At 40.8% G+C, this 14,256-nt stretch overlaps 1 protein-coding gene across 1 annotated transcript; it reads right to left on the bottom strand.

Annotated features, from left to right (window-relative positions):
- Positions 1-10,585: 10,585 nt before the first annotated feature.
- LOC124048211 (somatostatin receptor type 5-like) lies at positions 10,586-13,134 on the bottom strand. The gene has a single exon (XM_046368760.1). The coding sequence runs from the start codon at positions 12,683-12,685 to the stop codon at positions 11,633-11,635; it is 1,053 nt and encodes a 350-aa protein (XP_046224716.1). The 5' UTR covers positions 12,686-13,134; the 3' UTR covers positions 10,586-11,632.
- Positions 13,135-14,256: the final 1,122 nt, after the last annotated feature.

Raw genomic sequence — 14,256 nt, 5'->3', positions numbered from 1 at the left:
GTTTAGAAACCTTTGTGAAGGTTTGGGATGGTGTGGCTATTATTAAGCTTTAGCTACTGCAGTGCGCCATGGCGCTCCAACTGACCCCGACAGTTGAACTTGAGGTGAGGAAGATTGTTTCAGGCCTATCAAATTTACTCATATAATCTAACAATATATAATGCTCCTTTTTGTACAAAATAGTCAGATTGAATATACGTTTATATCTGTGTAGCAGATGCAGTAGCCATCTGACATAAACAAATGTTTATCTTGTAGCATGCCACTGGCATACTCTACATCTATCTCTCTGGGGTTAGGCCTAACCTTCTCATCCTTTATTTAGGCTATATACAATTATTAAAATTACAGTTCATATTAGGAAATCAGTCAATTGAAATACATTCATTAGGCCCTAATCTACAGATTTCACATGACTGGGAATTCAGATATGCATCTGTTGGTCACAGATACCTTAAAACATTTGTCAGTATCTGGTGGGACCACCATTTGCACCATGCAGCACGACACATCTCCTTCGATTAGAGTTGATCAGGCAGTTGATTGTGGCCTGTGAAATGTTGTCCCGCTCCTCTTCAATGGCTGTGCGAAGTTGCTGGATATTGGCGGGAACTGGAACACTGTCATACACGTCGATCCAGAGCATTCCAAACATTCTCAAATGGGTGACATGACTGGTGAGTATGCAGGCCATGGAAGAACTGACACATTTTCAGCTTCCAGGAATTGTGTACAAATCCTTGCGACATGGGGCCGTGCATTATCATCCTGAAACATGAGGTGATGGCGACAGATGAATGGCATGACAATGGGCCTCAGGATCTCGCCACTGTATGCACCTGTGTAATGATCATGCTGTTTAATGAGCTTCTTGATATCCCACACCTGTCAGGTGGATGGATACTCTTGGCAAAGGAGAAATGCTCAATAACAGGGATGTAAATACATTTGTGCACAACATTTTTGATTGTTGAAAATTGGGACCAATATTTTACATGTTGTGATTATATTTGAGTTGTTTATTTATTTATTATTATTATTATTTGTTTAACCTTTATTTAACTAGGCAAGTCAGTTAAGAACAAATTCTTATTTTCAATGACGGCCTCGGAACAGTGGGATAACTGCCTGTTCAGGGGCAGAACAAACAATTTGTACTTTGTCAGCTCGGGGATTTGAACTTGCAACCTTATGGTTACTAGTCCAATGCCCTAACCACTAGGCTAACCTGCCACCCCGTTCAGTATATTCAGTTGAAGTCAGAAGTTTACATACAGCTAAGCCAAATACATTTAAACTCAGTTTTTCACAATTCCATGACATTTTATCCTAGTACAAATTCCCTGTCTTAGGTCAGTTAGGATCACCACTTTATTTTAAGAATGTGAAATGTGAATAATAGTAGAGAGAATGATTTATTTCAACTTTTATTTCTTTCATCACATTCCCAGTGGGACAGAAGTTTACATACACTCAATTAGTATTTGGTAGAATTGCCTTGAAATGTTTTAACTTGGGTCAAATGTTTCGGGTAACCTTCCACAAGCTTCTCACAATAAGTTGGGTGAATTTTGGCCCATTCCTCCTGACAGAACTGGTGTAACTGAGTGAGGTTTGTAGGCCTCCTTGCTGTGCTGTAGGCTTTTTCAGTTCTGTCCACAAATTTCCTATGGGTCTGAGGTCAGAGCTTCGTGATGGCCACTCCAAACCTTGACTTTGTTGTCCTTACTTTGCCACAACTTTGGAAGTATGCTTGGGGTCATTATGCATTTGGAAGACCCGTTTGTGACCAAGCTTTAACTTCCTGACTGATGTCTTGAGATGTTGCTTCAATATATCCGCATACTTTTCCTACCTTATGATGCCATCTATTTTGTGAAGTGCACCAGTCCCTCCTGCAGCAAAGCACCCCCACAACATGATGCTGCCACTCCCGTGCTTCACGGTTGGCATGGTGTTCTTCAGCTTGCAAGCCTCCCCCTTTTTCCTCTAAACATAACAATGGTAATTATGGCCAAACAGTTCTATTTTTGTTTCATCAGAACAGAGGACATTTCTCCAAAAAGCAGTTGCAAACAGTAATCTGGCAGTTTTGGAGCAGTGGCTTATTCCTTGCTGAGTGGCCTTTCAGGTTATGTCGATATAGGACTCGTTTTACTGTGGATATAGATACTTTTGTACCTGTTTCCTCCAGCATCTTCACAAGGTCCTTTGCTGTTGTTCTGGGATTGATTTGCACTTTTCGCACCAAAGTACGTTCATCTCTAGGAGACAGAACGCGTCTCCTTCCTGAGCGGTATGACGGCTGCATGGTCCCATGGTGTTTGTCTCTTTTTGCTTGTGAAATCTTTTCCAAAATGGATTTTTACATGCGTGTTACAAAATGTTTAGACCCCAGTGAATCAGGAAGCCATGGAAGGCCACAATACAATTCCTGAAACTGAGATGAACTTAGAAAAGTAGGATGTTAATGCAGATTTAATTTTGTTTGATTTTATTCATAAGAATCTTTAGGGGTGCCAAGAATTGACACCTATCCTTTAGAGATTTGTTTGTATTATTAAACAAAATATTTATCTTTGAGCAATTGTATTATTATAAAGTAATATATTTTCCCCTATTTTTTTGAGCATACAATATAGCTCAGTATTCGTAATATTTATTTCATAGTATTTTTTGCTCATCGTTATGAAGGGTGTAATCTTGAAAGTGACTGTGTCTGAATTCAATTACATTGGTTCTGAGAAAAGATTACATGAATGTTCTGCTTATGTTCATGGAGACATCATCAAGAACAACATGTGATGTTATGACGTGATTGTTCCAAAAATGGCACCTGAACATTCAGTACACTGAGTCTACAAAACATTAAGAACACCTTTGTTATATTGAGTTGCACCCACTCCTTTTGCCCTCAGAACAGGCTTAATTTTTCAGGGCATAGACTCTACAAAGGTGTCAAAAGGTATTCCACATGGATGCTGGCCAATGTTGACTCCAACACTTCCCACAGTTGTGTCAAGTAACCTGGAAGTCTTTAGGATGGTGGACCATTCTTGTTACACACGGGAAACTGTTGAGCATGAAAAAACCAGTAGCGTTGCAGTTCTTGACACACTCAAACTGGTGCGCCTGGCACCTACTACCATACCCCCTTCAAAGGCACTTAAATCTATTGTCTTGCCCATTCACCCTCAGAAAGGCACACATACAAAATCCATGTCTCAATTGTCTCAATGTTTAACAAGTGACATTAATAAGGGATCATGGCTTTCACCTGGATTCACTTGGTCAGTCTATGTCATGGAAAGAACAGGTATTCCTAATGTTTTGTACACTCAGTGCACATGGAAGTAGTTTAGAAATCATTTCCTGATCTTTCTTACAATACGATCTCAGATACGTTAAAACAAACTTATTTCATTTATTTTTTGACTGTCTGTCTGTTTTCCCATGTATGAATCAGTTGTTCAGTGCGTTAATAGCAGCAAGGCCAAATATGATCTGTTAACATTCTTGGTGATTACACAATGCCAACATTGTATAATTAAGCAATAAGGCCTGAGGGGGTGTGGTATATGGCCAATATACCACAGCTAAGGGCTGCTCGTGCGCATGATGCAAAGGGGAGTGCCTGGACACAGCCCTTAACCATGTTATATTGACCACTTGCCACAAACTCCCAAGGTGCCTTATCGCTATTATAAAAAGGGGTTACCAATGTAATTAGAGCAGTAAAATAAATGTTTTGTCATACCCGTGGTATTCGGTCTGAAAAACCATGGCTGTCAGCCAATCAGCATTCCGGGTTCGAACCACCCAGGTTATAATCATCAAGCAAAACTGGACAGATGTTGTGTTGTTCTAACTTTTTGGGCGGGACAAAAAAAACAACATTTTATTTGGACAGGGCGGATAGTCCATCTGTCGATGTTCTACAGATAGTTTGTTGATAATATGACTATCTGTTGCTTATCTGTTGATAAGCAACTGTTGATAAGCAACTGCTTACTAAGGTTAGGGTTAGGTTTAGAATTAGGGTTTAGTTTAGGGTTAGGGCTAGGGTTAGAGCATCTACAGATGGACTGTCCAAGTAAAGTGTTCCGGGGAATGTTCTTACACCTTTACCACAACGTAAAGAAATGTTCAGGAAACATTAACAGAACCAGTTTTGGTTTGCTGGGTATGCTCTTATCTTTATTATTTTAGCTGTTCCAAAACCTCCAAAAATGACTTTAATAAACATGTCAAACTTGTCACTGCCTGTCCAACAGACTACCACCATCCATTATATCTCACAGATATTCCAGAAAACGTGGGTATTTAAAACATTTCAAGGCTTTGAGATCAGTACCCTGAAGCTTCAAAGCTTCCAATCCTTGCCAACTTTAAAATGAAAGTATTTTAATGTGCCATTTCAGTTCCAGATCTTGCGCAGGCTATGGCATGAATTACTTGTTTTTGTCGTCTTCTTTCCCCCATGATCTATCACATAACCACTGACAGTTGTTTGTAAGGATGCTTGAGTGGATGTGTGGGGGCTAGAACCAGGATTGATGGCTGTTTGTTCCAGAAGAGTCCCCAGGGTCAGAGTCTGAGTGGGAGACTCCTTTACCTCTGAAGAACAACCCGCTGTGCTGTAGTGGACACATCACATCTTCCCATCTCAGGTCATCTGCAGCCATGTTGTTTTGTTGTGCTTTTCCATTCCCCACATCCATGACATTGATTCTCTCCGCTCTGTCTGCCCTCGCAGCACGTCGCAGAGTGTGGCACGTCAAGAGGATATAGAGATAGCGAAGTGGCATGCTGTGATTCTTCTCTGACACCTCTGGACCTGCACACACAAGGATTCTGATATCAATCATGACCATGATATCCATTGACTCTCCAACCAGGAGATAGTTTGATAGATGTTTTCCAGGAATGTGAAGACCAAATCTCAATGAATCAAAAAGTAGCAGTTGCGATGTCATACCTCCATTCTTGGTTTTAAAGCTAGTGGTAGCATAGGAGTATGGTGAACATTGAATTGATTTCCTTGTTTATTCTATGGCTTCCTGGACGTTTAAAGCTGTCATATCTGTTTGTAATGAGGAGGGATTTTCTCTCCCTGCTGCCGGAGAAAAACATGGAGTAAACTACCAGGACCCCCCCAGGCTCTCCATGAGAACAACAAACCCAGAGATTACATAGCCTGCCTGGGAGAACTGTTGTTATCAGTGTGCGAGTCAGCCTCACTCAGGGAACCCAGTACCACAAAGCTTAGTGATAAGCCCACTTCTGGAGTTTTGTTGTGACTAGAAAATGAAAGAATGTTTATCTTCTTCGGACTATGTTGGGATATGATATTCAGAGTGGGTCTTTGGTAAATTATTTTTAAAAGCCTGACATTTAAAAAAAAAATCTGTCTGAGGATGAAAAATGAGATGCTATCCCACTGGGAACACACTGGTTGAATCAATGTTGTTACAACATCATTTGTCAATGTGTTGTGATGTGGAATCAACGTGGACAATTCATATGATTTGGGAAAAATTCTTCAACCAGAGTACTGCTTTCATCTCATTTCAACCAGCATTGTGAAAAAATGTAACTAGGGTAAGATCTCAACTTAAATATATTGATGTAACAACCTATTAGTCAGGTTATGTCAATCTAATTTCAACATAATCATCAGAAATATGTATATATTGAAATTGCGTTGACAATTCCACAAAATAAAAAAACAAAAAAACATTTATCCTATATTGATTGGGTGGTAGATATTATGTTGAATTTGAGATTTGATTAGACATATTTTATGTGGTATGTTTGAATCAATGGTTATTTGGTATGCTTGAATCAATGGTATGTTTGAATGAATATCATCTCACCGGGCACACACTGATTGAATCAATGTGGTTCCCATATAATTTCAATGCAATTACATTGAACCAACGTGGAATAAACGTTGAATTGACCTCTGTGCCCAGAGGGATTGTTTTTGACATCACGATATCAATACAAACATAGAGGCATATTGAAATAAAATATGAGGCCACAGTCGAATGATTTCTTCCTGAATAGTGACTCCTACCGTTATAGGACAGGTGATGCACTTCAGTGAGTCCACCATCCAGATGCCTCCTGCTATGTACTCTGCTTAGCTTAAGAAATAACCTGTGTTTCTCTTAGCTGAGCCATCATATCAACACATTTAGACATTAATCACTTTCATACTTCTTTGCGCAGACTGCCGAAATCACATTGGGTAACTTACTTTTCTTACACAAACTGTACGTGAAAGTACATTCGGAGTGAGGTTGGACTTATGCAGGCTACATTGACATTTGATTTGCCCAAAGCACACCATCATTTCAACGTGTAGCTCGGCACACTGTCATTCATCCATGGTTTGATTGGTTCTTAGAAAGTTTAGAAGTAGTCACCCGTAGCCCTATCAATAGGACGCCAAATGCATGATATTAATAATAGACTTTTACCTTTGGATATTGTATTGTACGTGAAGGATGGTTGTTTGATATCAAATGTAGTCGACAAAAGTTAGAAATACGTTGGATTTACATTTCCATCTCAACCAAAAATCTAAGTTGAAGAATAGGACTGAATCAAATCAAATTGATTTATAACACACTGTTAGATTCTGGGTTAAACTTGGGACATTGTTATACTCAGAAGTATAGTATCCGAGGAGTGATAGAGATTGGTTTTAACATCGGATGTTAATAGGGATAGGCGTCAGTTGTAAATCATGCAGCGCCTTGTGTCACGATCGCAGATTTTAGAGAAACAACAAATGTCGGTACATACAAGTGTCTTATATCGGCTGAAAGCTTAAACTCTTGTTAATATAACTGCATTGTCCAATTCACGGTAGCTATTACTGCGGAAAAAATGCCATGCTATTGTTTGAGGAGAGCTCCTAACAACAAAACACTTTTTTCACCGCGATAGGTTGGTTAAATTCACCTCTGAAGGTGAAATGTGTACTTACATTCTGAAGTCTTGCTCTGATTTATCATCCAAAGGCTCCCAGAGATATCATGAAGTGTTGTTTTGTTAGAGAAATCATTTCTCATATCCTAAAAAAGTCCATATAGCATGCACCATTGATTTTGTATTTCCACTCATTCAATTTGCAAAGAAAGGAATCTGTGAAAATATAACCCTAGATGTTGTTTCAATCAGTCAAATCACATTCGTATTTATTCCTCAGAGATCCTAGAACGTAACCAGACTTCACTATATCATTAGGGGTGTAGTATATCCTATAGGACACCAAATTTGGTTAGAGAGCGACACCTTCATGGCACGCGGGCGGTCTTCACTAGCTAGATAGCCAATGAGCTGGGCTTTACGGGAGTTTCCGGATACTCCCATATGTAGCTGCTAACCTTGTGCGACAGCAAGGCTTTTCGTTTTGGACAAAAATTATGTCACGCCCTTTTGGTGTGGTCAGGGTGTGATTTGGGTGGGCATTCTATGTTCATGTTTCTATGTTTTGTATTTCTTTGTTTTGGCCAGTATGGTTCTCAATCAGGGACAGCTGTCTATCGTTGTCTCTGATTGGGAACCATACTTAGGCAGCCCTTTTCCCACATGTCTTGGTGGGTAGTTGTCTTTGTTTGTTGGCACTATAGCCTTTAGCTTCACGGTTGTTTTTGATGGTTTATTGTTTTTGTCGGTGTCATATGAAATAGAGTAATATGTACGCTCCCCATGCTGCACCCTGGTCCAGTTCTTTCAACGGCCGTGACAAATTAGAAGAATATGGAGAGTTGTGAAGTTATGAAAACTGGTTGTTTTGCAAATGTTGAACTTATAATATGGCTACTAATACTGGAAAAACGAAATAAAAAGTCCAAGTATACAGATGACGATATTCTCACAGAAAATTGTAAAGTGAATTTAAATGTCTCCTTCACGATTTGCCCAAATGTACCTGGGTGACTTTCCACTAAATGTTGTGTAGTCTGCTCATACTTCAAGATATCCATCTGAAACTTTATTACCCTATCACTTCGTCTTCCTGTCGACCCATAAAAGATGTAAGGATTGACACACACACACACACACACACACACACACACACACACACACACACACACACACACACACACACACACACACACACACACACACACACACACACACACACACACACACACACACACACACACACACACACACACACACACACACACACACACACACACACACACACACACACACACACACCGTTGAGTTATTTACTCTGAGAATTAGAACCTAACAACATGTAACGTTTGATTTGGTGCTATTCTTTAACTTTTTGGTTGAGTTGGAGACGTGATTCCAACATATCAAATCATTAATTTGTAGACAAACTGGTTGTTGAATTGAGAACGCAACCAAATAATCATAGAAATACGACATGTACACTGATTGGCCCATGGCGGGAGCTATAATAATTAACTGAAATGTGTTAGTCATACGCAATGTTTCAATTGGCCCAAGGGTGAGTGCTGCATCATTCATGGGGGGCGACATGTTTACTGCTGCCGACATGTTTACTGCTTGTTTCAATGCTAGTTGAAATTATATGAAAACAGTCCTGGTTGATAACTTTTTTAAAAATGCAATATATTTTCCATGTTGATTCCACGGCACAATATGTTGACAATTTACGTTGAAACAACGTTGATTCAATCAGTGTGTGCCCAATGGGATGTGTGTGTCTGTGTGTGAGAGAGAGGGATTGAGAGAGTTATTGATAAAGACGTGCTGACAGCTATCAGACATAAATTGTGTAATTTAACTTTATTGATTCGTTTCCCACCTACACTCCCATGGCGGCCATTACTTTTCTTTACTGCAGTCTCTCACAGACAGTTAGCAGCTGCTCCTATTACTGAACAGGGTTGGATCGCATCTAGCAGAAATAACCCTGGTGTAGGATTATCTTTTAAACGCAGTGACCCCTAATGACCCAATTGCAGATACCCATAATTCCTATGGACTTGCACATCATAGAATTGCACATATACGACCTTGGAGTCACAGTCAAGAATTTGATCTCCCTTTCATGTTGTTCAAACCCAGAATGATGACGCATTAAGCAAACATGCCCCCAATGGCCCTCGATATTGATCAAGCGTGGCTATGTGTCATTGACCGTCAACCCTTTACCTCGAGCTCCGAGGGCTGGGGGCCCACGTATACACATAGACCGCTATGGAGTCCAGTTGTGTGGGTTCACTTTATTTCTTCCTCATTGTCCCTCAAATATGGCCAGGCAGAAAGCTTCCAAATCTTTTTTTATTATCTTCCCTTTGCAATAAGAGGTTGTTAAAAAAAATATATACAAAAATAAGCGACAATTTACACTCATCTGAAATCTGTCAAATCTGTCAGTGAACCCTTGAAAAGGAGCAATTTTATAGCCAGTGGAACGTCAACTACTCTGAAACCTTTCTGTAAACGGCTCCACATATTATTGCCTCATAAACATAGTCCACTTGCCAGACACCTCTAGCCCAAGTCGCTACCCACTGGGAACAGATGTCAATTCATCATCTATTCCACACTGGGTCGACATAACTTCGTTGAAATGATGTGAAAACAACGTTGATTCAACCAGTGGGTAGTTAGCAGGTCTTACACTTTAGACTCAAAGCAGCTCCAGACTACGCTTCACAGAGAACCACTAATTGTAACAGAGAATTGGTCAGAATAAGGGTTGCAAAGCTACTGATAATTTACAAAAGTTACTAGAATCTTCAGTAATTTTGGTAATTAACAGATAATCTATGACAATCTATCGTAACTTTGGTAATTTATTCTTGAATAACTTTTTAAAAAAGGCATTCATATATAGTATTTCATCTGTGTCCATATTGTCCATGAGTTTCTAATAGTCTACAGTGTATGGTTCAAGAGAAAATAACCTAATTAATTTAAAAGTCTCTAATCAACAACGCCATTATTTTCAATTAACTCTGCAACTCTTCCAACTATTTACTTTTTTCTCAACTGCCACCAGTTTGATGCTAAAATATTGACAACCAATACATAATGACATCGTAAAATAAATTAAAATGTAGGATATTTCATGCTGAAACCCTCATATTAAACATCAGTGGTTTTCACTAAATTGAAGGTTTATATTTAGGCTCATGTTTTACAGCTTTGAAATGAGATTTTTTCATTTTAAAATCAACTTATTCAATGATTTCATAAATTTGAAATGTGATAAGGCCACACAGAGGGCCAGAGATAATTACAGACACCTGTGATAATCTGAAGTACCAAAAAGGGTCACTAGATGTCTTGTGATAGAAGACGTAAAATCCTTGAAAAATGTACCAACATTCTGGTAGTTTACTGGTAAACATGAAAAGTTTTCAGTAATATACCATCCCTTTGCAACCCTAGTCAGAGCCTCTCTCATAATGTGACTTCACCACACAATCAATCCACCACAAGTCAACTGTTTATATACCAGGTAGGCTTCAGTCAGACACGCATGCTACTAAGCAGTTTAACTTGAGCCTCACAGATTAATAATAGTTGTTATGAACATAAGAAGACAAAGCACATAATTGTGCTTTGTATGTTTTCAATGCAAATTTCCATCAATTACTTTTCTCTCGTGTGATTTAATATTTAAAACAGAAAGGTGATGATCCTGTAGTGAGTAAGTGAGATTCAATCAGCAATATGTAATACGTATCCCATAAAAACAATATTTGTAAATTGTGAAACTAATTTAACACGACAATAGGTTGGGCGTTAAACGCAACACGAAAGCAACTACAACAAAAATAGTTGATGACGATGGCAGTGATGATTATGATTTGAATAATGATGATAAAGATGATTATGCCATCAATCTCTGTCTTGTATTTTCTATGTCCATTGTCTTGATAAAGAATCAGTTGCTCGATCATGAAGTTCCCATAAAGTAATTCATGTTTCATTCATCTGCCTTTATCGTGAAAAACCTCACTCTATTCCATTTTAATTAGTATAAACCATCCATAGTTACAGTATAAACATTCTTACTCAATGACCATTCGATATAGGACTAATCTTGGGATGAACCAAACACCTTTTCTACTTGTCTTTTGTATCTCACCCCAAACAGTTCTGTAGGAAGAATGTCCCATAAAGTAAACGTCTTTGAGCTGTCTTCATGACGTCACTGAAAATGTCAAAAAAGTGTTAAGTCAACGTCTTTTGTGGGTCTTCTGGGAGCTCTTTTGTCTTGGCCAGCGGCACATACTGTTGCTACCATCTTGTTTACATGCCACCTGTTGTTGTCTCCCGGTTGTCACAGAATTTATTCCTCATTTAATTAGTTATGGAAAATCGAATTACAGTGGTGTGATAGAGCAGCGGGGCCTCACCGCAGCCTTATTAGAAATGAAATTAGAGAACAAGTCAGAGCGGTGCAGAAATAGAAAACCTATTATCCAGTAGAAAAACAGCTGTACAGAAATGTATGTAGAAAAACTTGTATAGAAAAACACACTAATCTTTACCAACCTCCTTTATATACAAAGGACATGTCCAAAGACAGAATAAAATGTCATCATTTAAAGGGAAAGTTGGCGTACATAAAAAAGTTTCCAATGTTTTTCAGGAATCTCTATGCCACCGCACTGTTGCCCATCCCGCTTGTATCATTGAGGTCATAGCGCTCCGTGTCAGGGTTGCATTGCACACTGGGAAACCTCTTGGTGGGGCAGAGGAGGGTGAGGAAGTGGCGTCCGAAGGTTTCTGAGAGGCAGGCGTACAGGATGGGGTTGGCACAGCTCCAGGAATAGGACAACAGCACCACGAACTCAAAGCACCTGGCGAAGGTCAGCACCAGGTCCGTATGGTACAGCGAGCAGAAGTTGAAGGCGTAGAACGGCAGCCAGCACACGGCGAATGCCAGCACCACCGCCACCACCATCTTGGTGACCTGGGTTTCCAGGCAAGGCCTCTCCTGGCTTGGGGAGCTGGCCTGGTGGCGGTGGGTTCTCAGTTTGACCACCAAGGCGGTGTAGGAGACAATCATAACCAGGAAGGGCAGAGCAAAGCCCAGGACAAATGTGTAGGTGATGAAGGCCAGCCACCAGGCCTCGGAAGCCACCTGGGGGTCCAGGTTACACAGGCCGTCCCTAGCCGAGAAATGGATGGTTATGGGGAGGACAGGCAGCAGAGAGAACAGCCACAGGAAGCTGCTGACTATCTTGGCCCGCCTGGGCGTGCGCCAGCGGGCGAACCGCAGAGGGTCAACCAGCGCCATGTAACGGTCAATGCTCATCACGGTCAGGCAGAAGACGCTGGTGAACTGGTTGATGCCGTCCAGGACCATGACCAGCTTGCAGGCCAGGTCCCCGAATGCCCAGTGGTTCTGGAAATTCTGGATGGCGATGAAGGGGAGGCCCACCATAAAGAGGCCGTCGGCCAAGGCCAGGTTGAAGATGTACACCGTGGTGGCAGAAGCCATCTTGTCCAGCTTTAAGATGGCCACGATGACCAGGGTGTTCCCGGCCAGCCCTACAATGCACACAGCCAGGTAGAGAACAGCCATTGTCACACTGAACACATCCAGATCCTCCTGCAGATACATGTCCTCGTCCAGGTAACTGGTGGTGGGGTCAGCTATCGACCCCGCATTGTAAAACGTCTCTGAGGTGAATGAGGAGTCCATCTTCGCTCAATACTTCCGTTTTTCAAAGTTTGGTTTGGATAAATTGTGGATCATTAAAAAAAATATATGATAAAAAGTAGCAAAAAAGGCACAATAACAGTTAGAGTTCAAAAACATGTCTGTCTTTTCCTCCGCAAACTGCTTGACAGTACCTGTCCACCATTAGCATGACAAAAATAAGTCCAAAAACTTGTCTGTTACTTAGCCCAAGAAAACACCCATCCTCAAACACAGGCAATTTCTGTGGTCACATGCCGTCCAAACCAACTGTTTCTTTTTTCTTTAAAGTCTTTCAAGCTGAGTCCTTTGGTGTCCTGGAGGAAGCATTCTCTGTGGTAAGAAACTCACACCCATGTCACATGGAGCACTTCAGTGAAGCTGGACGCTGTGTGTGAGAGGGCTTTTATATCTCCCCTGCAGCATTGAAGTGTGTGTCTACGGCTGCGAGCCCCATCAGTCTCCCTCTGGCTCTCCTATAAGCCTAATAAGCTCCCTTGGCACTCCCAGCCCCGCTGTTATGCCGTTTCCAAGGTGTAACCAGCCCCATCTGTTACAATACTTTTGTTTTGATAACTAAACTAAACATTCTCCACAAAGTGCAATCCAGCTTCTTTTTTTTCTTCCTCTCTCCTCTTCACCCTCACCCCATCCTTCTGTCTCACCCAACCCACCCCTCTGCTCTCCTATACTCCCCTCACAGTTTGGGGGGGGGGGTCACTCGGAGCTGAACTAGCCCCCACTGCCACATACCCCACCACTTCCCGCTAGGGCCACCCACCTTCTAAACTGGCTATAACGGATGAGCTGTGGACAGGAATGAAGCCCCTGTTGGTTATTGAGGCTTGTTTTTGTTTTTTCTCACAGTTGTTTTTCGTCTTTTGTCTTTTGCTTCCCTCTCTGATTGGCTTTATTCCGTGGCAGTTCATTCATCATGGGGAGAGCGAGAGAGTGAGTGCGAGAGAGAGAAAGAAAAAGAAAGAGATGGCCGGTAGGCAGGCAGATAAAATGCAGGGTGAGTGATTGTCTCGGGTCCTGTTTTCCTCAGACATGGATAGCTAGAATACTCCAACAGCCCACAGACTCAGGAGCCACCTGGCACTAAACAAACACAACACATCCAACAAATATATTTTTTTGTGTCACATGCGTCAAATACAACAGGTGTAGACCTTCCCGTGAAATGCTTACTTGTGAGCCCTTCCCAACAAAAAATAAGAGGCATAAAATGCACAAGAATGAAGGTAGCTATATGGTATGGTAATGTAGGGGGGGTACGAGGGATTAGAGGTAGATATGTACGGTGCATTCAGAAAGTATTCAGACCTCTTCCCTTTTTTCCACATTTTGTTACGTTACAGCCTTATTTTAAAATGAATTAAATCAATTTAAAAATCCTCATCAATCTACACACAATATCCCACAATGACAAAGCGAAACCAGATTTTTTGACATTTTTGCAAATGAATTCAAAATAAAAAACAGAAATAGCGTATCTACATAAGTAGTCAGACCATTTGCTATGAGACTCTAAAATGAGCTCAGGTGGATCCTGTTTCCATTGATCATCCTTG

The sequence above is a fragment of the Oncorhynchus gorbuscha genome, linkage group LG11, assembly GCF_021184085.1.
Source record: "Oncorhynchus gorbuscha isolate QuinsamMale2020 ecotype Even-year linkage group LG11, OgorEven_v1.0, whole genome shotgun sequence".
Lineage (NCBI taxonomy): Eukaryota > Metazoa > Chordata > Actinopteri > Salmoniformes > Salmonidae > Oncorhynchus > Oncorhynchus gorbuscha.
This window is presented reverse-complemented; position numbering and strand designations above follow the sequence as displayed.